At 58.1% G+C, this 24,739-nt stretch overlaps 1 protein-coding gene across 7 annotated transcripts in view; it reads left to right on the top strand.

The window, feature by feature from the left end:
* CBFA2T3 (CBFA2/RUNX1 partner transcriptional co-repressor 3) overlaps positions 1–24,739 on the top strand; it is an 85,987-nt gene that overhangs the window by 25,210 nt on the left and 36,038 nt on the right. For 2 of the 7 annotated variants that reach the window (XM_038538042.1, XM_038538043.1), the window contains exon 1: positions 24,309–24,427. The exons of 2 other annotated variants lie outside the window; for them this stretch is intronic. Coding sequence is in view for 1 of the 5 variants with exons in the window: in XM_038538046.1 (XP_038393974.1) it covers positions 24,352–24,427 (76 nt within the window). In the remaining 4 variants the exon portion in view is untranslated. Of the gene's footprint in view, positions 1–5,728; positions 5,793–6,480; positions 6,597–24,308; positions 24,428–24,739 lie in introns of those variants that run through there. 3 more of the 7 variants (XM_038538049.1, XM_038538048.1, XM_038538046.1) reach the window with 3 other exon arrangements.

Consider the following 24,739-nt stretch of genomic DNA (forward strand, 5'->3'; position numbering starts at 1 on the left):
ACCTGGAGCCCAGCTGATGGGCTGGGGCTCAGAGTCAACCTGGTCCCCAGCTTCCTGTGAGTGGCCACTACCTCTCACTTCCCAAAAAAGGCCCACATGTCCCTGCCTGGGCCCGGCCTTGATAACCGACCTGTACCTTCTCGCTTCAGAAAACACATCTTTCTGCAGTCTGGCAGTTTTCAATCTTTGCATGCCACAAGACTGAAGAAGGCTGTGGCCTGGTCAGCTGAGTCAACCTGTGGCTCAGGCATCAACTGTGTGAAGGCCAGAGTGGCGTCTCGGGGCCACAGATCCCTTTTGTCCCAATCTGTTTACTGATGTGACTGGGGTTTCTCAGGCTTTCACGGGAGAACTCAAGACAGGAATGGGATGAATGTCTAATCCTGCCTTCTCCTGACAATGAGCGGTATGCATGCACCAGCACACAAACCACTCAAAAACCCTGCTTCATCCCTCTTTTTTATAACCTGTGTTTCCAATCAGAATTTGTTTTTTTCATTTACTCATTCTCCAAATGTGTGATGAATTCATATGGTTTGTATTCGTGGCATATTGCTAATCATGATGATGACAATCCAATCCAGGAGACACACGATGTTTAACACAAGAAAATATTTAAATCTTGATATTCCATTTACCTAGTTCCGTATGATAGCAAAGTAAAAGATTTTTAGACTGAGGGCAGCCCCGGTGGCTCAGCGGTTTAGTGCCGCCTCCAGTCCTGGAGATCCGGGATCGAGTCCCATGTCGGGCTCCCTGCGTGGGGCCTGCTTCTCCCTCTGCCTGTGTCTCTGTGCCTCTCTCTCTGTCTCTCATGAATAAATAAATAAATAAAACCTTTAAAAAAAAAAAGATTTTTAGACCGAAATAATATTAGGAGAGAATTGTGTCAGGTGTGACAGGTACATATAAACCAAGGAAGCTGTGTGACCATCCAGGTGGTGCAGAAGGGGCTGCTGGTGGGATCCTACTGCGCACACCCTTCCTTACAAGCACATGATGTCTGAAGTATCTCTGACCTCTCTTTTCTCTGTCCACCTATTAGGGGTTTTCTTTTTTAAATGAATACTATTTATTTTTTATTTTTAGATTTTATTTATTTATTCATTAGAGACACAGAGAGAGAGGCAGAGACATAGACAGAGGGAGAAGCAGGTTCCCTGCAGGGATCCTGATGGGGGACTCAATCCCCAGACCCCAGGATTACAACCTGAACCAAAGGGAGGTGCTCCACCACTGAGCCAGCCACCCAGCCAGGTGCCCCAGATACAATTTATTTTTTAGAGCGGTTTCAGGTTTGCAGAAAAGAGCAGGAATCATGAGAGCTCCCAAATACTGTTCCCCACCCGAGGGCTCTCCTGTGATGAACATCTTGCACTGGGTGATGCCCTTGTTACAATTACTGAGCCAATATCGATACGCTATTTGCAACCAAAGCCCGGAGTTTATCTTTGGCTCCCCTCTCGGTGAGGATCTTCTATGGGTTTGGACACAGGGACAATGCCATGTATCCCTAGACCCCTCAGTGCTCTGCACCTCGGCAACCACTGATCGTGTTACTGGCTCCATAGTCTGGCCTTTCCAGAGGTCAGATGGCCAGAATCACAGCACACGCAGCCTTCACAGGTGGCTTCTTTCACTTAGTGATGTGCATTTAAGGCCTTTCCATGGCGTGACAGCCCACTTCTGTTTAGCGCTAACACCCGTTGTTTGGACGAACCACAGTGTGTCTGTTCATCTGCTAAAGGACGATTTCATTTCTTCCAAGTTGTGACAATTTTGAACAAAGCTGCTATAAACATCCGTGTGCAGGCTTCTGTGTGGACGGAAGCCTCTAACACGTTTGGGGAAATACCGAGGAGCATGAATATTGGAACGTATGGTAAGAACATGTTTCATGTCGTAGGAAACTGCCAAGCTGCCCTCCTAAGGGTCTGCACCGTCCTGCCTGCCCCTGGTCAGTCCCAGGGGTGCCCCACGCCCTCGGCTCTGGCCAGTCCAGCGGTATCCCACTGGTGCTTGAATTGTGTTTCCCTAGTAACGTCTGATGTGCAGCATCCGTCCACATGCTTGTCATCTGTATTTCTCCTTTGGTGAGGTATCTGTTCGGGTATTTTGCCCATGTTTTCATTGGGCTGTTTGTTTCTTCTTCTTGAGTTTTAAGCTCTTTGCACATGTTGGATGCCAGTCCTTTATCATGTTTTTGCAACTATTTTCTCCCAGTCCATGGCTTGTCTTCTCATCCTTTTGACAGTGCCTTTCACAGAGCAAACACCTTTCATTTTGATGAAGTCCCGCTTGTCAAATTTTTCCTTCATGGATCGGCTTTTGGTGTTGTGTTTAAAAGTTCTTTGTTTCAGCTAGGGAGCTGTGTGAGAATTCAGATGCTAAGGAAGAGTTTGTGTTCTTTAAATGAGTAAAGGTGGCTATCCAACTGACACAGTGTCTAGTCCATCTGCTGCACTTTTATTTTAAAAAATAAATTTAAAAGAGCATCTTTATTTTAAAAAATTTACAGTATGTCAGATTTTATACTCTTGGCAGCTATTTAAATTTCAGTTCGATTTTTAGATATAACAGAAGCACACTTAAGGTAGTCCAGGGTCACTCAGAATTATTTTTAAAGATTGGTGGGGTTTGCAGTGGCTGTTGGGCCGGACTCCCTGGTGGGACCCTAGCTCTGCCAAAGACATCCAAGAACCCCAGCTTACTAGGCCCCCGGTATCTCCTTCAGGTGACTGGTGCTGGCTCCTAGGTGGTGGTGAGGGCCACAAGGACCCGGCGGGTGAAGCTTGGGTACCTGGCCAGAGCTTTGTATGGCAGCTCCCCTTTGGTGTGAGAGTGAAGGGGTCTATTGCAGCAGAGTGAACACAGCTCAGGGGGGCCTTTGGCAAGTCCAGGTGACCTGGAACCACATAGCTTTGAAATGCAAAGGTCCACTTACACACAGATTTATGTTTGATAAATACAATATAGTTCTGTAAATGTATTTTCTCTTCCTTTTTATGTTCTCAATAACATTTTCTTTCCTCCAGCTGACTCTACTATAAGAGCATGGCAGACAATGCCATGTAGCATACAGAATATGTGTTCACCAACTGCTTATGTTATCAGTAAGGCTCTGGTCAGCAGTGCACTATTAGCGAAGCTTTTGGAAAGTCAAAAATTATTCGTGGATTTTCAACTGCATGGGGAGGGGGTTGGCGACCCTGACCCCCACATTGTTCAAGGGTCAACCGTACTTAGGAGTTGTATCTTTATCAAAGCCCTGAGCCAGAGGCTGTGGAGTTGAGTGAGGACTCGCACGTGGATGCTGTTCGGTGGGGGCAGCCGTCATAGAAGTGCTGGAAACAGCAGGTGGAGAGGATTGGACGTGCTAGGGTTGTTTTCCTAAGAGGCAGCAAGGACAAGGACTCAAAGAGAACACCTAACCACAAAGCAGAAAATTTGGGCACTGGCCCTAGCTTTGCTGCCATGAGCCCTTAGGCAGAGTACTGTCCCTCTCTGCGGGTGTGCGCCCGGAAATAAGATGCTAGTGGGGAGGTGGCTCCTCCTCTGTGAGCTGGACTCCTGCTCTTGCAGATGCTGGCATGTTGGAGGCTGCCCAGGGGCACCCTGACCCCCACCCCACTCTCCCTGCAACTCACCCTCCTGCTCGGCACCCGTTGGCCCAGCACTTTCAGTGGGGTGCCCTCTCTTGGCTGACTTGCCGGTGATCTGGGCTCCTGGGAGGTGAGTTTGGCCTTGCAGGCCAGATTGCACACACCTTTTGGGCAGGGATGGGATTTATTTTCTTAAATATCACCTCCCATTGTCCACAAGTTCTGCCTGAGCCATTTCCAATGTGAAAAACCAGTCCATGGAGGGAACATGAGACCAGGTGGTTGAGAGGCAGGGTGGGCGTTCAACTTCCAGCAGTGTGGGACTGTGTGGCCACAGACGAGTCAGGCAATCTGTCAGAGCCTCATTCCCTCTGCCTGTAGAGTGGGGGTCCAGTAGCACCTGCCTGGCAGATGGGTGGGAATTAACTGGGGAAACATGGAGACGGACCTCAGCCCAGGACCTGCCCCTGGCAAACCCCCTGAAGAGTCCACAGCTGTGTTCATGACTCACCATGGCCATGATGGGCCCTTGTCTGACCTGGCCGCATCCCTGGCAGAAGCCCTGCCTTTGAGGCTCCTTCCCTCCCTCCAGCCACAGTTGTCTCAGGCCAGGAGGAGGGTATCTTTGGGATAGACTCGAGGACTTGGAGCTTGGTCTCCAAGGACTGCAGCTTCATTCTCAGGGTTTGGGACCTCTTGAGTCTCCAATGCTTTCTAGCACCTGCTTCACTCAGTGATGCTGTGATCAGTAACTTAACACACATTTGTAGGGGGTCTAGTTGCAGAGCACCCAGGGCCCAGGCTGAGTCCACGTTCTGCTAGTGGTCTACGTGAGTGCTCTGTTGTTTGGGGCAGCTCTGGCCTCCCTGCCGGGGTGACGACTCCTCAACTCCCTGAAGCTGGCTGCTGGGCATCTGTTTGCTGCCCACCTGGGCCCCTTTTTCACATGTTCATATCTCTGAAATCTAGAGGCATTTTAGGATTATAATGGGGAGCTGTTCTGCTTTCTTAGTGACACATAGAGTGACGGTGCATCTTAAAATCAGTGCTATCTCAGGGTCCGTGAAGTAAAGGAGCCACTTTTGGTACATGCTGGTGCGTGAAGTCTGGGACTTTCAGGAGCATGCCTGATGCTTTTAGATCCACATTCTCCTATGAACTGGGTTCAGGACCCTCTGCTCTCCCCACGCTGGACGGAGTCCACATTTAAGCACATCCTGAAAACAAGGGGAGCATAGAGACCAGACGTTCACGTTGTAATTAAATCATTTACCACACCTCCTTCTTATTGCTACGAGGACAAAGCCCCAGGAGGCAGGGGCAGTCCTCCTCCTCCTCCTCCTCAGGCCCCCCCGTCCAGGTCTGCAGGGCTCCCTCAGCTAGCTCAGCTCAGGTGGGCAGTGGCCAGTCAAGGAGAGGTCAAGGGCTGCGGAGAAACAGGCCCATGGAGGAAACCCAAGGAGGAGAAAGACATTTTTTGGCACATCACTGAATTTTTATACTCGGAATCAGGGACCTTGGACCTTCACATGCAGATTTATGCCAAATAAGATGCAAATCAGGGTGCTGCTCTTCTAAGTTCTGGGGCCTCTGTCTGCTAAGACTGTGACCCCAGGACCCCAGCTTGTCTCTGAGAAATAAAGTATGTGTGGGCTCAGGAAGGAAGCAAAGAAAAAGGCACCGATTGACTACAATGTACTCTCCAGGCAAATGTATCAGATCCGCCACAAAGCGCTTTAAGGAAAGAGGTAAACGGGGGCGGGGGGCAGGGAGCTAGGGCGGGGGCTGCAGCCTGAGGAGAGAGGTGGGTGCAGACTGGCCAGGACTGCAGCTTGGGGCATCTCTTCAGACATTAAAAGAATGACATGCAAATAAATGCAAAGCACATGCAAATGTCCCAGGCCGCGCGGCCCGGGAGCTAGGGACCCGCGCCCCCCGCGTCTTCGGCGGGGCTCGTGCGGGGAGGGGGCCCGCGGGGCTCACGGGGGCTCACTGCCCGGAGCGCGGCGGGGGGAGGGCGCCCCCTGCCGGCCGAGCGCGGAGGCGGCCCCGGACCCCTTCCCGCCCCGCGCGACAGGCAGGAGGGGAGGTGCGGCGCCGGAGGAGGGGCGCCTGCCGCTCGCCTCCAGCCTGGACGCCAGACGCGCGTCTCCTAAAACTGCGAGGCCGGCGGCCGCCGACCGGGGCGAGGTGGGTGTGCGCGGCGGCGCGCTCGGCTCCAGGCCCCCGCCCGCCCAGGGCGCGGCCCGCGGAGCCGGCGAGGGTGGGCTCCCTGCAGACCTACCGGCCTCCGCACCGCCACCCCGGGGCGCCCCGCGCTCCCGCCTCGGCCAGCACGCGCCCCGGCCAGGAGCGCGGCCCCCGGGCCCCCCAGCGCCCCGCAGCGCCCCCCAGCGCGCCCCGCGCCCCCGCACCCTCGCCCGCTCGCACTCGCACCCGTGCCGCCCGCCGAGTTCGCGGGGCGCGGGCACCCCCGTGGCCGGGCCCCTCTCCCGCCGGCCCCGCACCGAGCCCGGCCCCTCGCCCCCTCGCCCCCTCGCCCCCTCGCCCGCCGCGGGAGCCCCGGGGCGGAGCCGGGCGCGTCGGGCGCCGGGCGGGAGGCAGGTGGCGCAGCGGCGGCGGCGGGGGGCAGGCGGCGGGGGCGGAGCGCGCGGGGCGGGGGCCGCGGGGCCCCGGGAGACGCTCGGGCGAGCGCGCGGCAGCCGGAGTCGGAGGCGGCGGGACCCGCGCGGCCGCGGAGGCCGGAGACCGCCCGGGGCGGCGAGCGCGCTTTGTTCCCGCGCGGGCGGGCGGGCGGGCGGGCGGAGCGGCGGGAGCGCAGCCGGGCAGGACCCAGGCGGCCGCCCCCCGGCCCGGCCCGGCCCCGGCCCCGGCCCCGGCCCCGGCCCCGGCCCCGCCGCGCGCGTCGCCCCCGAGTTACGGAGGCGGGGACCGAGTTCCAAGGAGGAGCCGCTTCGGGAGCGCGGCCGCCTGCCCCCGCCGGACCTGCGGACCGTAAGTGCCCCGTGCGCCCCGCGCCCGCCGTCTGGGGCCTCGGCAGCCGCGCAGCGAGCCCGCGGCCCGCCGACCACTCCCCACTTTGGAAAGTTGGAGCCCGGGGCGGGGTGGGCCGGCCGCTCGGTGCCCACCCACTTTGGTCCCTCCCCCCCTCCCCCTGAGCGGAGCGCGACCTGCCGGGGGTGTGGTCAGCCCGAACGTGGGAACTGCACGCCAAAGGTGGGGCGGGAGTCCCGCAGGCTCCCGGTCTGCGCCTGGGCTCCTGACAAAAGGCCCCGGTCCAGGGGACAGGGGGCGGGAGGGGGCTCCGAGAGCGGCCCTGGGCGGGATGGGGGTGCAGAGCCCCCTCCGCGCCTCCGTTAGGCTCCAGCTCTGCCCCCCAGGCCGGGGGCCGCAGGTTAGCGGTCAGCGCGGTTAAGCCGTGTTGGGGTGAAGTCTGCCCAGAGACTGGACCAGGGGCTTCCGTGACCCTCATTGGGGTCCTAACAGCCCGCTGTGCCTGGGGCGCAGCCCCACGGCAGTGATCATGCTCACACCCGCTGGGAAGCGTCCATCTGCATGTTGGGCAGGCCTGGAGCCAGGCTGTGGGACGGCTCCGAGGGAGGTGTGAGCCGACGGGGAGGGACAGATGGCTGGAAATTCAGCCCTAGATGGGCTTACATGGAGCAGAAGGAGCGGGGCTGGTGGCAAGCCACAGTGGAGCTGCTGGGTTCTGCACACACGGCCGGCCCCAGGCTGGCCCTCCTTCCGGCCCCCGGGAGTGTGTGCAGGGCGCGGCAGCCACGGAGGAGTGGGCAGGCGCCTGTAACTGTGGACACACACCTCCCCCCGAAAAAAAAAAAACACACCCAAACCTGCCTTCCCCACCATTTGGACCTTGGCTGGCTGACCATAGGCATGTTCCAGAGACCAGGGAGAAAAATGCTTCCTCTGAGAATAGAGAGGAGCCGGCACTCCTGTGTGAGGGGTCTGCAGAGCCATCAGGCCCAGCCCGTGGCCAGGATGCTGCCTCATGTCCACCTCGCATGAGTTTCGTCTCCTGGCCCCAGAAATAGGTTCCCAGGGCCACCCGTCAGAGTACAAGGGGCCGGCGGTGGACGGCAGGGCAGGCTCTCAGTGCCCTCACCTTGCTCTTGCAAGTTGCCGGAGGTTTGAGAAACTTCCTGGGGTTGGAACCCCGAGGGGAGGGGTGGGCCTGGCTGAGGGAACCAGAGGTGGCTCCCGGCAAGGGCAGGTGCAGAGGGCCCTGGCCACAGTTCTCCCAGGGCATGATCGTAGAGAGCTGGCACCATGACACGCAGTTGCAACCCCCTCTGTCCTCCGGCTGGAGGTGGGAGGCCACAGGACTCCGCGGGCCAGGGGTGACAGAGGGTCCTGCTCGGCAGCTAGCGAGACCGCGCCCAGGGAACCGCGCCGTCGGACTGGGGGGCCCCACCACTCTCAGCACTGAAGGGGAAGGGGAAGCAGGAAGCCTTGAGCAGTAGGAACAGATGTGGTGCTCCGTGCTCCCCGACAGCAAGACAGACGCAGGGTGGGAGGAGGTCAGGGTAGGACCCATTTTCTGGTGGAATCTGACTTTCTCTAGAGGTGCCTTGATCTGTAGGCGACAAGGGAGAGGGGACGGTCATGAGGTGGTACCTGGCTGTTCACAAGCCCAGCGGGGCTGGCGAGCTGGGGGGTATTGCCTGGATGTGTCCCTGCAGGATGCTCCGGGGCTGCCCAGGGCCACCCCCACCCCCTTCGGACCCCAGAGCACCTCCTCTGTCACCCGGTTATCCACGTAATTGAGTTACCACCTCCAGGAAGTCTCTCTGATTTGGCTCCACATATTTTCATTTCTGCATGACTGGAAGAAATTAATTTTCCTTCCTACGCGAGGATCTGGAGACACCGGCAGGCTGGGCTGCTAATCCACAAGCTCCAAGCCAGCACGGGAGGCCAGCTGCTCGAGCCACGGGTGGGGTCTGGGCGCGGCCTTTCCCTGCCACCTTCTGGAGCCGTCACGGGGCCGTCGGCTGGCTTTCCCCCCCGCCCTGCTGCACCATCAGTGGGCTGTGTTTGGGGTTGTCTGATTCATCCTCAGCCTCCCACGGTGCCAGGGTGTGCAGGATGGTGGATGAATTCAGAGAATCCCACTTCCTTTTCTGAGTCATTGCATGTCTGTGTGCACACACACGTGTGTTCGGAATCCAAAACAGGGGAGAGGCTCTGCGAACCCTGTCCCCAAGAAATGGCAAAGAGCTGGCAGGTAGTAGGTGCTCACTTAGTGCCGCCTTCGAGGAAGGGACGGCGTTTCTGTGGGGCGGCTCCATCCTGCCCAGTGCACACCTGCCACCTGCTGCACTGCTCTTACCTGTGAGGGTAACTGCTCCTCGCTGGCGGCAGCCCCGGAGCGCCTCACCAAGGGGCTACACTTGCTGAGTCCGTGTGACAACCCGCAGGGGTTATAGAACTCTGTTCCGCTCATCCCCAGAGAGGCGCAGGCCTGTCCAGCTCAGGGGGGAGCCCTGTCCGCCTGTGGGCCCCACTCCTTCCCTGCACGCGGTCTCCAGCAGATGGCAGCTCCCTGACTTTGTGCCCCCCACACCGTGAGCTGGCCTCCCTGGCCTGACTGCCCGCTGCCTGTGTTCCCCCTACATCTGCAGGGTTCTGACAAGTGGCAAATGCCTCTGATGTTAGACCCTCGCCTGGACACGGCCTCGGGTGCATGGGGCAAAGCGGTGATGGGCAGGGCCGTGCCTCCTGGGGCCAGAGGCTCCTCAGTGTCAGGGACGGGGATGGGGAACACCTCTACTCCATCTGGATCATGGAAGCCCAGGGGCAGCCCCCCCACACACACACCTGGGGACCCTGGGGAAGGACAGAAGCTGGGAGGGGCACTGTCATCTGACATCTGTCAGAAGCCATTGGACATTGTGTGTCTGCTCGTCTAGGAGGGTATGCAAACACACCATTGTGTAACTCGTGTCATCTCCCAGCCTGGGGGTGGGGTGGGGGTGTGCTGGACCCTGTGACTTGTAAATGCAAGAATGCAATCCTGCTGTGATTGCACGTAAGTGGGTAGAACTGGCCCTGGAAAGCGTCTGTCATCCACTGCCCACTCACCGGGCAGGTCATGGAGGAACAGCCGTGCCGTCCAGGGAGGAGTGTAATGGTAACCAAGTGGTAACAGCCGAAGCACACACTTCAGGCATGGAGGCTGTGCTGTGCTGTGCTTTCCCTTGAGTGACCTCATGACAGCCCTGATGGTCGGCAACCTCACTGCCCTATTTTCCAGGCAGGGACACCAAGGCCCAGAGAGGTTCACCGAGGCAGGCGGGCAGGTTCCACACTGTGCTGCTCCTTGATTGAAGGTGGACAGGCCCCTGGAGCTTTTCGGAGTTATGGGTTCGGTGTCGCTTCCCTTTCCCTCCACACAGTGGGGCTGCCCAGGATACAGAGTGGGGCCTGCAGGTGTGTGATCCTGACGTGTTCCTGGAGCCACTGAGTCTGAAGGGGCAGGAGGAGGCTGGAAGCTCGTGATTGGTGGGTGTCCACCCAGGATGCAGCCTTTGGAGCCGGGGCTCATTGGGGGCAGTCCACAGACTTGGCTGAGGCTCCTTTTCCAGACCATGTGACAGTGTTGGGAGACCGGGTGTCCAGCCGGACAAGGCAGGCACCAGGCTGTGTGCTTCAAGCAACCAGTTGCTAGATGGATTGTCTTTTGTCCTTGCAGCTCTGGGTCTCCCCAAGAGGACTGTTTGAGCTGCAAAGACACAGCTCCAAATGCCTTCCTGGGGTCATGACCCAGACTTCTGGGCAGCACAAGCAGGTCTGGTTCTCTCTCCACGGTTCCCCCAGGCCGGGACCCCATTTCCGTGGGGCGCGGGTGGGGCAGTGCAAAGGGCAGGGGCTGCAGGAGGTGGTCGGGCCCTCAAGTGCTTTTGAGGACTGCCCTTAGCCAAGAACATGAATGCAAGCAAGGGCTTCACTGTCTGGAAACAAATTCCTAGAGTAGAAACCGCCCTTATAGCATCAGTGGAAAGACCCAGGCAGAGGCCTGGCATGCGGGATGGAAACTCATGATGTAAAAGTGATAAATAATCGGTTCCCAGTTCCCACTTCTGAGCGCATAGCTCGACCTGGGGCGGGAGGCAGGCGGCTGAGCTGGAGCCTCAGACGTGCGAGAAGACGTTTCCCACTCGCGCTGTCTGCAGCAGTTTCCTGCAGCACGAAAACAGAAACAGAAGTGAAGACTTCTGCTTTTTGTAATTCCTAGGACCTCACGGTGAGCCAGATGTCACCGGGAAGGAAAACAAAGATGCATTGGGCCGCAATCAGGAAGATGTGTTTTCCTGCTCTGCTGCTCCCCCACACGCTCTCAGCGGCCACGTCGAGTGCACACCCCGTTCCCAGGGTGCACACAGTGAGGCTGTGCACCGCCAGGACCCTGGGGTGCCTCTGAGCCCGGGAGCCTGGCGGCCGTTTGGGGAGGGTTCCAGGCACAGGCGCATTCGAGTCTGTTTACTGGGGCAGAGAAAAGTCTGGCATGGGCAGAGCAGAAGGAGACCGGGGCTGGCAGGGAGGGTGCTTTGTGAGCCCCCTGGCCCTGAATCCGACTCAGGGGAATCCCTGCTGTTTGGTCCTAACCTGGGAGTACCCAGGAAAGCCAGGGTGAGGCAGTGGGGAGGCCTGGGCAGCACGCTGGCCTCTCTAGGTTCCACTGCTTGGACTGGAATCCCAGCTCCCCTCCCAGTGGCTGCGTGACATCAGCAAATCTCTCACCCTCTCTGTGTCTCCAGTTTCAAATGCAAAATGTAGCCACGCATCCTCCTCCCTCTTCAAATTGTGCCAAGGTGTGTCTGACAGGTGGTCTGTCCCAAGTACTGGCTCATGGACGTGGCTGTCACGTTCACCCTCTGAGGGGTACCATTGCGGTCCTGGTGTTCGCTGGTGAGTGTGGGAATCAGGTGGCTCTGCAGAGGGAGAACCTTGTTTCTCTCCTCTCCCTGCATCTGTGTCCTGCAGCCCAGCACAGGCCCTATGCCTGTTGACCCTCTTCCCCACCTATGGGGACACGAGCCCTGTCCCTCCTTCCATTTCATGGCAGGGACACGGAAGCTGAGGTCATCGTGTTCCATGGCTGCCTGGTGGCAGAGGTGGGATTCCAACTCAGGAACCCAGGTCACCTGCCTCTGGAGCCTCTATGTTTCTGCCGCTCCAGGGTCCCCAGACAGCTGGGGGCGGGGACTCCCTCAGCAGGCCCCCACACCTTCCTTGGGCTGCCCCCTGCAGCCCGCCACAGCCTCACTTACCCAGCCTGGGCTGGAGAGTCTCGTAAGTGTGGGGACCCTTTCCCGCTGCCCTCCCCTGCGTCTGAGAAGTCCGGACAGCCCCTGGCCTCCCCTGGGCAGAGGCCACTGCTCCGCGTTGGAGTTTGGCTGTGACAGGGGTGGAAGGACAAGGAGGCTGTGCTGCTAGTAGAATGCATGTCCACGCGGGCGCAGCCACGGTCAGCAGGGTGGCCCTTCTGCTGCCTTAGAGAACATGTCCTGAGCATCTGGGGTTGTAGAGAAAGCGGCCGGGCCGTGGTCAGCAGGCAAGGGGCAGGATGGCTACGTGGTGTGGACCCCAGTGACCACGCCCCCCCGAGCCCTGTGTCCTGTGGGTCGCACACCTGTGAGCTGCAGGGACCGCTGCAGATGCAGGAGCTCCTGCCTTTTACACAGGAAGTGCGCCCTCTTGTGGCAGCTCGGGGCGGGGGTGGGAGGTCTGGGCTGAGACCCTCTCCATCTGCTTGGTCGGATTGGGTACAGTGTCCCTGTCGCCAAGATGTGGCCTCTCTGTGGGCCTCACGGGAGTTTGGAGTTTCATTTGCTTATTCTGGGTGATGGAGTTAGAGTTAGAGCTGATTCTCTGGGCCCCTGAGGCCGCGTCCTAGAGGAGGTGTTCTGGGGCGGCTCCTTTCAGGAAGCCCTGGCTCCCACCAGGCGGCTCGGAGCTACGCCCGGCACCACGCACAAGGCCCATGGCCACGACAGGAGGTTTAGATTGTGGCTGTGTTAAAAAAGGAGAAAGAAAGCTGCCCAACTTCAGTAATATGTTTTATTTAACCTAATGTATCCAAAATATGTCTTTTCACTCTGCAGTGGGTTTTTTAAATTATTGAGAGCTTTTTGTTTTTTTAGAGACTTTGAGGTTCTGTATGTGTTTTGCACACTAGGCTTTTGGATTCTGACCAGCCACATTGGCCAGCTCGTGGCTGCCGTGTCAGACAGAAGAGGGCAGGGTGCCCAGGGAATTCCCAGTGACCAACAGATGAGGATCCCTGGGGTGGGGCTGGTGATGCAGGCGTCGGGCACTGTGAAGTGACGTTGGGGACAGCCCCATGGAAGCAGGCAACGGGGGGCGGGTGCTCCAGGCAGGGGGAGCCCAGGTGGTGAACCTGATGGCAGGACTGTGGCACAGTGGGCACAGAAAGGACTCTGGCTTTTGTCCCTGGAGGACAGAAGGGACTCTGGCTTTCGTGCCTGGCTGAAAGGGGTAGGGGCTGGTCAGAGTTGCATTTTGAGAAGGCCATCGAGGGCAGAACATGGGGAGACAGAGGGAGGCAATGTCCAGACACAGGGTGGGGGGGTTGCTGGTCAAGGTCAGACCACTAAGGGAAGTGTCCAGGGCGACCTTTAGTCCTGGTCAGTCTCCAGACAGTGTATGTGTCCAGGAGGAGCTGCACCTGCTACTCTGTGCCCTGCGCATCCCACCTGAGCTCCCAGCGTCAGCCCAGAGGCCCCCTCCTGGCCCCTCGTCAGCATGTCAGGGGGAACCATGGCAGCCTGGGGTGCTTCTTTCCTAGGAAGGCACAGTTCTCAACCACCTGTACCTTTCTCTTTGCCTGATGAGGAGGGGGCATCCCTGCACAGGTAGGGGGGTGTCCAGCCAGAAGCAGGGTAGCTCAGCCCGTGGACTGTGGCTGAACTCTCCCTCTGCCTAAGGAGTCCTCGTGCGTGAGTGGGCACACAAAAGTATGTGAATGAGAGTGTATAATGTGTGGGTGCAGGAGGTGTGAAAACCAGACCAGAAGGAAGCGTGACCTCTGACCTGGCTGTCCAGAGGGAGGCTGCCCTGGGGCACTCATGGGGAGCCCAGGGCCTGGCCTATGTGTCCAAAATAGTGACCACTGCAGCAGCGTGTGGCAGCATCCAGCAGCCAGCTGGCCTTTCCGGCCTGACTGCACTGCAGCTCCTGGGAACTGTGTATAAAGTGTCTCCAGACTCAGCTGGGGACCGACTCAAGTCTGAATAGGTCAGCCCCACTTAGGGCCCCACAAACCAGAGATCGAAGTCAGTATCCCCTGAGAGGACTAGCAGGGGACTCAGAGATGGGACTTTATCCCCAGGATACCTGTCACTACACACCTGCATGGACCATTTCAGGACACCTGTCACTATAGTATTACAGTGGACTACATAGACTGTGCCAGGACACTTGTCATTAGCATCCATATGGACTGTCCCAGGACACCTGTCATTACGTACCTAACATAGACCATTTCAGGATATCTGCTACTATATATCCAGTGGAGTGACCCAGGAGTCTGTCACTACCATCTGCATGGACTGTCCCAGGACACGTGTCACTATACATCTGCATGAACTGTCCCAGGACACCTGCCACTACCACCTAATGGACTGTCCTATGATGCCTGTCACTACCATCTACATGGACTTTCCCAGGACACCTGCCACTATACATCTACATGGACTGTCCCAGGAAGCCTGTCCCTACTATCTACGTGGACTCTCCTAGGAAGCCTGTCACTACACATCTAATGGATGTCTTGGGGCGCCTGTCACTACCACATGCATGGACTATCCCAGGACACCTGTCACTACCATCTACATGGATTGTTACAGGACATGTGTCACTATTATCTGCATGGATTATCCCAGGACACGTGTCACTGCATATCTAATGGACTGTCCCAGGACGCCTGTCACTACCATCTACATGGACTGTCCCAGGACACCTGTCACTACCATCTACATGGACTGTCCCAGGACATCTGTCACTACCATCTACATAGACTGTCCCAGGACACCGGTCACTGCATATCTAATGGACTGTCCCAGGATGCCTGTCACTACCATCTACATGGACTGCCCAATGATGCCTGCCACTATACATCTAATGGACTGTCCCAGAACACCTGCCATTACACATCTACATGGATTATCCCAGGACACATGTCACTATCATCTGCATGGACTGTCCCAGGACACCTGTCACTACCATCTACATGGACTGTCCCAGGACACCTGTCACTACCATCTACATGGACTGTCCCAGGACACCTGTCACTACCATCTACATGGACTGTCCCAGGACACCTGTCACTGCACATCTAATGGACTGTCCCAGGACACCTACCACTACCATCTATATGGATTGTCCCAGGATACCTGCCATTACCTATCTAAATGGACTGTCTCAGGACACCTGTTACTGCGCATCTAATGAACTGTCCCAGGACACTTGCCTCTACCATATACATGGACTGTCCCAGCACACCTGTCACTACTAACTATATGGACTGTCCCAGGACACCTGTCACTGCACGTCTGTATGGACTGTCCCACAACACCTGTCATTGCACATCTACATGGATTGTCCCAGGGCATTTGTCACTACCATCAAAAGCGACTGTCCCAGGACATTTGCCACTACCAACTATGTGGACTGTCCCAGGACACCTGTCACTGCACATCTGTATGGACTGTCCCATGACACCTGTCACTGCACATCTGTATGGACTGTCCCAGGACATCTGTCACTACCATCAATAGTGACTGTCCCAGGATACCTGTCACTGCACATCTAATGGACTGGTCCCAGGACGTCTGTCACTGCACATCTGTATGGACTGTCCCACAATACCTGTCACTGTAATACATCTACAAGGACTGTGCCAGGACATTTGTCATTAGCATCTATATGGACTATCCCAGGACACATGTCACTGCACATCTGTATGGACTGTCCCATGACACCTGTCACCACACTGCCAACATGCTAGTTCCCAGTCAGTATATTTTGTGGCCTGGCCCCTCAGGCTCTTCTCTATCCATGGAAAACCTCCTTTTCCATATTTCAGCAATCCTGATAAATACCTGGGTGAGGGACCCAGCACAACATCTGGCACTATGGTCAGAGTTGGCACAGATTCTCTTTCCAAGTCAAGGTCATAGCTTGTACAGTGTCTGGGGGCTTTGAGGTTGAGGATGCAGGTCAGGGGGTGGCTGTGAAGTCCTGGAGTTGACCGGCACTGACGTGTGTTTGGAGGGCTTTTTAGCTGATTCTCAAAGGGGCTGAGGGTCGCTACCTGGATGCCTTCCCTTCTGGTAACCCCCACCTGACAAAGGCCTCCAGCCCATTAGACCCCCTGGTTTGTGAGGTCATTTGGGAAGACCTTTCATTAGGGTCCTTCCTGGCCACTGGGGTGTGCCTACATATATGGGGTGTAGAGAACATAGAGGTAGAGGCCTCCATGTGACCAGCTGACCCAGGCCTGGCTTCTACCCTCCTTTTCCCCAATACCCACAGCTCCAGGGGAGAGCCAGAGTTGGGGTCAGCGAGGTCCCACCCTACCTTCTTATTCATAGGGATGAGTACCCCAGGTCACCAAGGGCACAGAGCCTGGGAAGGGGGAGGCTGTGGTCCTTCCACATTCATGCCGCTGGCAGGTCAGGCCGTGGCCACTAAGGAAGGAAAGAAGGTCCACCTGGCCCCTGTCACACAGCCATGACCCTCATGCTGAGCTTGGGCTCCTGACCCTGAGCTACCAGCAGTGTAGACAGGCTGTGGGAAGGAGGAAGAGGGGAAGTCACATCCCCTCTAAGTTTTTTTTAATTGTGGCAAAATACACAGGGCATGAAACTGACCATCTTAACCATTTCTGAGTGTCAGTTCAGGGGCGTTAGGTACGTACATGTTGTTGTGCTGCCACCACAGCCTCCAGTTCCAGAACATTCTCATCTTTCCTAACTGGAGCTCCACCCATCCCCAGAGGCGCCCCCCCCCCCCCCAATCTATTTCTGTCTCTGGATCTGACTCTTCTGGGGACCTTGTGCAAGAGGGAATCTTCTGGTGTTTGTCTTTTGAGACAAGCTGACCTCACTCAGGATGTTGTCCTCCTGTCCATGCTGTGGCAGGGCTCAGAACAGCCCTCCTTTTGATGGCTGAGTAATACTCCACTGTGGGGATGGACCACATATTTTTACCCTCTTTCTGCCGATGGACGATCAAGGTGCTTCCAGCCTTTAGTTGTTGTCGTGCTGATGTGACCCTGGGGGGTCGTGGCCACCCCCTCCTTCTAGCCCTGACAACCACCAATCCGCTCCCATCCCAGCAGACTGGATCGTGCACCCTGTGGCCTCTGTGGCTGGCGGCTGTCACTCACCCACTGTGTTTGGGGTTTGTACCTGCTGTCCCCTCTGCCACACATCACCTCTCATGGAACAGACAATACCAACTGTCAGGTAGACATGCCCCGCGTGCCAGTCACTATCCGCGGACCTCCAGGCACTCTCTACCTCTCACTGCACTGCCATTGTGTGCTGTGAACATTAGTGTGATATTTGTGGGCGTGTTTTCAGTTCTCTTGGATGCACACTGTGGCCAGCTAGGGTTAACCCGTCCACTGGGCTTTGAGGGACGAATTGATACAAAGCGCCGCTTGCTGATGGGCCCAGGCTTCCCTGTGCTGTGTCACGAGATCCTGCTACAATCCAGAGATGGCAGCGCCTGGTGACCACACCATGGTGTGGTTCCTCACGCGGTCATTGCATCCCCAGCACCTGCAGCAAACAGCTCTGCCCCCAGCCTCCTTGGAAGGCAGCTCGGGGTCCCCTTAAAAGCCAGGCAGTTGCAGCCACTACACAGCCACACCCCCTGAATTGTTCCTTCTGCTCCCCCTTCCTCACTGTTTCCCAACCACACTGAGTGTGCACTCACCCAGGGCCTCTGCCCCACACCTGCATGGCTCTCACTTTCCCCTTCTGCAGGTCAGCCTCAGTTCTCTCCTGGGTGAGTGCCCCGCCCCTGCCCTGTTCCCCACGGTGCCCTGCTCCCCCCACCCCTCCGTGGGCTCTGTTCTGCGGGGGGGGGGGCAGGATCCTGTACCCCTTCCTGCCGCCCCAGAGCCCAGACAAGCACCCAGTACAGTAGAGGCCCTGGAGACCTGGGGACCATCTGCCCTGTACCAGCCGTCCCCCTTGCTGACCCCAGGGTCATGGCTGGTCAGGACACCCTTGGTGGGCTGGGGAGGGGGCTGTTTGAACAGGGTGGCCTCTTGGCCCGCACACTGTCACCGCCATATCTGCCTCCACCGTTTCCTCAACCCCAGATCTCTGCTTTCCAGTTGGGACTAGGGCTGTGAGGCCGCAGAGGGAGGTGGCTAGGGGTCAGCCCCGGGCATGTGTCCTCACTGAACCCCCCCACGGTGCTAGTACTCAGGGCTCGCTCATGCCATCCTTGCACTGGAGCAGCAAGCAGCTCAGAAGCAGGAGAAGGCACATCCCTGCCACCAGGTGATGGATGGATGGAGCAGGGGCTGGGAGCTCACACAGGAGCTCGCAGAGAAGTTATCCAACGCCGATTGGTGCAAACAGACTGTTCCAAACTCAGGGCAGCAGAACACCCACCTGTGTGCTCTGGGGCCCTTGGGTCAGGAGTCTGGACAGGGCCTGGGAAAGATGCTGTGTTTCTGCCTTGTGGCACCCAAGGCCTTGGCCAGTGGCCTTGGCAGTTGGGGCTCTCCACATAGAAGGCCTGGCCAGGGGGTTGTGCTAGGAGCACCTCCCTGGAGCCCCTCCATCTGATCACCCAGGACTGATGCACAAGGAGCCCATGTGGTGTGGGCAGAGGGGACTGGGGCTGGGGAGGATGGGGTAAAGGCAGCGGATGTCACTCCTGGCTCCCTGTGCTCCCAGCCTCCCCAGCTGAGACCCTCCCCCTGGGAGACCCCGAGAGAAGGTACTTCTCTTCTCAGCCTTCCATGGAGCCCAGGTCTTTGGGCAGCTGCTGTCCCCATGCAGGGCAGGAGGCAGGTGGGGAGGTCCCTGCAGAAGCACTGGCAGACCCTCAGCTCACCCAGCCCATGTGGAAACAGAGCAGAATGTGAACACCCAGGTCCTGGCCAGAGTGCACAGTTAACTCCTCCCCTTTTCTCCAAATCGGAAGACAGGGAGCTCTCCTATGCCACAGAAATCCTCCTCCCCCCTTCCTGCCCTGACCTCCCACCACAGGCTTGGCATGCTGGTTCCAGGGGCCCCCAGTCATGCATACCCAGGAAACTGACCACAGTGGTCACGGCTGCCTGGCAGCATGGAGCCAAGTGGTAGAGCTGGGATGCATCATCAGTCAGAGCGTCAGGGTCAGGTGGTGCTTGTTCGTTCTTTTGATGAGTAACGATTGAGCGCCTACTGTGTGTTGGGCACTGGTCCCGAGTCAGGCAGAGAGACACTGCCCTTGCAGGGCTGCTGGTTTCTGGAGAGAGACAGACAAGAAATGAAGGAGATGACAGATGTTCTCTCCTCCAGGGGTCCCAGGGAGGGCCTTGGGCTGGATGGAGATGCTGTCCAGGTCAGGCCAGGCTTCTCTGGTCAGGGGGCATTCAGCTGTGGCCAGCAAGGGGACTGACCTAGGACACAGCCACACAAAGGCCCTGTAGCAGGAGCATGCCCAGCACACGTGAGGACCAGCCCTGGGGGACCTGTGGGTGGGGCTGTGCGAGGGAGGGGGACAGGGAGAGCATGGGAGCCACCCTGGGGTCATGGAGAGCTTTGGCCATTCTGAGGTGGCATTGATATCGTAGCGTGAGAACAAGCATGTTTCCTGTGAGCATGCACATGCCTGAGCTGGCCTCGAGGTCCCATGGCCTCGGTGCCCACCCTCGTGGCCACGCCACAGCAGTCACCTTGCTCCCGAAGAAGATCCCCACAGGGAGCTGTACTTACCAGGCCTGCAGGCCTCCTGCCTCAGCTGCAGGGCCCAGCGGGACCTTCAGGTCAAACCAGAGCCCTCTGTGAGGCAGCTGTGGGGAGGCCCCACAGGGCACCCGGGACCAGGCCCACCAGTCCTACCTAAAGAAAGCCTTTGGCTGACCACAGGCCACCCGTCCTGTCGTGATGCACAGTGAGCCTCTGCCTCAAGACACTTCTCAGGGCTTGGCCCAGTGCCCGCGCGCAGCTGGAAGATGCACAGGGCAGGTGGCTTGTCCCTGAACTGATGTCCTGAGAGCCAGCAGACCTGCAGGGCTGGTGGAGGGAGGAGTCAGTCTGGCTCCATGTCAGAGGGGAGTCTGTGTGAGCCTGAATAACCCTGAGCCGAGTGGTCACTCATGCCCGTGGGTTGGGGCTTCAGGTCGGCTCTAGCTGAGCAGCCCTCACAGCAGCCTGCCAGCACAGTGATGATTCCCATTCCACAGAAGGGGTGGGGGTCCAATCGACACTGGGGACCCTCCCCCAGCCCCTGAGGGTGGGGCAGTGGGCCTTCTGGAGGCCGGGACCCTGGTCTAGTTAAGGGAAGTGGCCGTGGACATTGTCATGCTACCACAAGTGTGTGCTTCGGCCTGGCTGGCGGAGGGCTCACAGAGACAAGGTGCGGTGGCCCCAGGACTCCAAGCCAGCTCTGACTCCCACTGACGGATGTGCCGCCGGACAGTGCATGTGCCACGGGGGAGCTCCACGGGCCCCGCCCAGCGCATAGGCCTCAGGGGAGCCTCTGAGTCCCTAGTGCAGCCTCGAGTGTGTCCCCAGCTTCCCCAGGAGCCTGGTACCCCCGCAGCCGCAGAAGCCACCCCTGCAGAAAATCCCCCAAGGTCTGCTTTGACTCAGCAGGAACCTACTCCAGATCCCCTCAAGGTTCTGTGACACCATTTGGTGGAATGAGAGTCAAAACATCCAGAAGGTTCCCACTTGGGAGGGAGGCGGGGGCGGCTCCTGTCTCACCTCCCCCGCACAGCCGCCAGCTCGGCTGCAGCAGCACCAGCCCATCTGCCCGCCTGGCGCCTTCCCAAGGCTGCAGGAGGGCCCCGGGCCGGAAACAGACCCTGTGCCCACGGTGGACACGGCCTGACAGCCAGAGGACTGTGAACCCTGCGCCTGGCTCCTGCCCTCTTGGTGGCCCTTGGCAGTGGCCCGGCACTTCCACTGGGGTGCCAGTGAGGGCACGGACGCCGAACCCGTGGTTTGGCCACAATGAGTGCCCACTGACCGTGGCTTGCAGTTTTCCCAGACTGTCCCTCTTGTAAGGAGCGTGCACCCGCTGCCTGTGTGACTCGTGGGATATGGACAGTGCGATTCTGTGCTTGGGACAGGATTGTGTCATGGGGCCAGAGAAGCCCCTCCTTTAGGTTTGAGGAGGGCCAGCCTCCCCGAATGCATTCTTCCACACAGGCTAAGTCTCAGCCTGGAGATCCTGGGGTTAAACCCTGGGCATGACCATACGGCCTCTCAGGGGTCCCTGCACCTGTACCCCTACATCGCCCCTTTGTCCTCAGACCCTGGTGTGGGCATGCTGCCAGAACCGAGGGTCTCTTCCTGAGGCCGTCTCCATGTGAAGCCACAACTAGTGGGTCTCTGGGCTCATCCCCACGAGGGGCTAAGGACACCGCGTCTGGACCACCTGCAAGGGACAGCCCTCAGAGATGGATGCTTCCTGGCTGCCCCTCAGAGAGCCACGGGGCGTGGAGACAGGCTCAGGCTTCATGCAAGTGAGCAGGCCTCTGTGCTTGAAAGTGGGACTCCCCTTGTTGGGACCCAGTGGCCGCCCCACAAGCTAGAGGGAGCCCCCTGCCCCCACATGACTTCACCACTACCAGAGGCACTTTATTGCTCCCATTGCTTAGAAGGCCCCAGAGCAACAGCCCAGATCCTTAGGATGGCTGGCGGGTATGAGAAGGAAATGCCTGTGGCAGGATATCTGAAGGAGACCTTCACCCCGGGCCGAAGTCTGAGGGTGCAAATACCCCAGACAGCATGCTGAGCGGGTCCTGAGAAATGGGGTCTCGGCCCTCAGTGGCTCAGGAAACCACAAGACAACACACAAGAAGTCAGCCTGGTGGCCTGCCTGGAAGGGGAGGCAGGCAGGAAGCAATAGACATGTAAGAGAGTCCAGCATCCTCAAGCCCATGCTGCGAAGCAGAGGCAGGCACCCTCTACTTCTCAGGAAATGCTGAAGCTGTGCCCAGCCAAGGGACGTGTGCACAGCCGAGGCCAGGAGGTGGGCACACCCTGGACTTCAGACCCACCCCCTCCCCAGCTGCTGCGAGTCCAGGGCGTGCTGTAAGGCTCCTGTAGGCCTCCCCACCATGTTGGTCAAGCTGCTGAGACCTGGGATTTTTGGAGGAATCAGGTGGGGGCTGTAACCCCAGCTCTGTCCTTCTTAGCTGTGTGCTTTGGGCAGTTACTTAACTTCTCTGTGCTCTAGAAAGAGAAACACGTTTTAAGTTTTCTTTATGTTTATTAAATAACAGAACAACCCCACAGGCTGTGGGAAGGATTGCACTTAGCACTGGCTGTTCCTTGTCCTCTCCCCGCGGCTGGACAGGATTCCAGGCAGTGGCTTGTCGCCAGTGTCTGAGGGCTGCAAGCTGGGACCCAGCTCTGGAAGGAATTTGCCTGGGGAGGGCATCGAGAAGGCTCTGGCCTGCCCATTTGTGTATTGCTGACCCCCCCAGAGATTGCCCCCAGTGCAGGCAGCTCCCTGAGTAGAAACCCACACATAATAGGGTAGGGATAATGTTCTAGAACACTGAGCATCAGACTTCTCACCTGTGGCATGAGGGGTAGACTGGACCCTCATGTGCCAATACACAGAGCGCTGACCCACGCTGGCCATACCAATGTCCAGGGCAGACCTGACTAATCAATCCCTGTCCACGCTGATGCCCAGGGAGACATGGCTAATGGATCGCAGCCCTCTTCTCTTTGAGTTGACCAAGCTGACAGCCTCTTTCTCCTTCTCGTGAGCGGCCCTGGTGCCCAGCACCTGGCTGGACATGGCAGACAGGTGGAGACCTATGGGCCCCTCAGCCTGGATGGGCTCCGAGAGCCAGCCAGCTCTGACCACATCGCATCTACAAACCAGAAAATCTGGGGAAAGGGTGGGGCCAACGATCGACACCCACAGGCATCTATGGGGGTGGGGTGTACTGTCTGGGTGGAAGGGGACCCTGGGATGCCCCAGGAGGGAGAGAGCAGAGTGTGGCTGCTGGGACATAGGCCGCAGTGCAGTCCTAGGTCTAAATCCTCCCCACAAGTGCGAGCCACAGGACCTTGCATGTGCCCTCCTGAGTCTCTGCTATGTCATGTGTCTTCAGCGCGTGTCCCTGAGCACCTCCTGTACACACTGGGCTGAACAATGGTGCAGGTGGAAGTGGCTGGGTGGTTGCAAACTGCAGTGGAGGCTGTGGAGGAGGGTGGGTAGGAAGAGCCGGCAAGGGTCGGGGCGGTGCTCCCCAAGAGGCAGCTGAGCAAGCTCCAGGCGCCGGGCTCCGGTCCAGCAAGGCAGGCAGAAGACAAGTTGTCCTTAAGCAGCAGCTAGTTCCGTATCATTTCCTAGCAGTGCCTGCCTGCCGGGGGACTCCGATCCCCCAGACAGGCCTTCCTGGGGCAGATCCAGGCCTCCATCCCTCTGGCTGCCTCCCTCCTCCGCAACATGGGGCCGAGATGGGAGGAGGCGGCAGGAAGACCCCTCCTTCCTCTCCAGTGACGGGGCAGAGTCACGGGGCTGCAGAGGGCAGGAGGGCATGCAGGAGGGGACTCCACCTTCCTTGCTGTGGCCCAGGGGGCCCTGGGAAGAGGTGTCCACTCAGCAGCCCGAGATCGGGGAATCCCTGCTGGCGCCGTGCCAGCACCTCCCTGCCACCCTCATCCACCAGGAGCCAGACACATTCCGGATCCTTGCCAAGCTGGGGGAGGGACCGCACTCGGCTTCCCCTACTCCCAGCCGTCCTTTCTGCTGCCTGCGTGTAATTAACAGAGTAATTAAAAACAGGATGAGTTAATTGGTATTCATTTATGTGGCAGATGTTTTTAATTGAGGCAGGAAACAATTTACCTGTTTACATAAACAATGGCAAAGCCAGGCTTGTAAAACACATTTTTAAAAATATTTTCCTCCCCCTTCCTAAAAAGAATTGAAATCACTTGGCCTCCCCTGTGCCTCGGTGTGAGAGCTGAGCAGGCCCCGCCTCCCGGGAGGCCTGGCGGGGGAGGCACAGGAGGCCTGCCAAGAGGAAACATCTGTTTAAAAGGTTTGCTTCCAGAGGAGGCTGTTTTCTTTAAATTCAGAGAAAGGAGGTGTTGTTCCCAGGTCATAGGGACCCCAGTCCAGTGGCGCCTCCCTAGGTGGCCCTGGGGAGCAGGGGACCCCATCCGGGCACAAGGTGGGCAGGCAGGTGTGGCACCCTCTGGGTAGGGAGAGGAGGGCCTCTCTTTGCACCTGTGGTTTGGCTGCCGGGCGGTGCGTTGTGCCGTGCACCACGCTGAGTAACACGAAGTGAAAGCACAGATTCGGCTCCTGGTTACGTGGCCACCTTGCTCACAATGGCCATCATGCACACACAGCTCTAGAACCTTCCATAGTCACAGGAGCTCTCAGTGAAGAAGGGAATGCGTCATGGGCTCCACATGTGCTGGGGTGGGGGCGGGGAACAGCGGCCCAGGGCCTGACCTGCCCAGTCCTCCTGCTCTCAGGATCGGGGGCATGACAGATGAGCCAGTGCACATGGAGAGCTCCAAAGGAGCGCCTTCAAGGGAGCAAGTGTTCAGGGAGTTGCCTGTGGATAGGTTGGTCCTAAGTTGGCACTTACTGTATGCCTGTTGGCTATGGCAAACTTGGTGCTTGTTTTTGCTTGGATCCCCTGTTACCTCCCCGCGGAAGAGTTAATTATCCCCAGGGTGCAGGTGTCCAGGTGAGCAGGCCGAGGCCCTGCAGACTGAATGCAGCCTCCGGCTCGTCACTGGAAAAGATGTGAGACCCCAGCTGAGAAAACCTGGTGGTGGAACAGTAGGACTTGTGGGTGCCCAGGTTTGCATTCCACGTTTACACGAAAATATCTGGAGGAATCCACAAGGACTGTCCACAGAGGCTGCTGGTTG

Source organism: Canis lupus, chromosome 5, assembly GCF_011100685.1.
Source record: "Canis lupus familiaris isolate Mischka breed German Shepherd chromosome 5, alternate assembly UU_Cfam_GSD_1.0, whole genome shotgun sequence".
In the NCBI taxonomy this organism is placed as follows: Eukaryota; Metazoa; Chordata; class Mammalia; order Carnivora; family Canidae; genus Canis; species Canis lupus.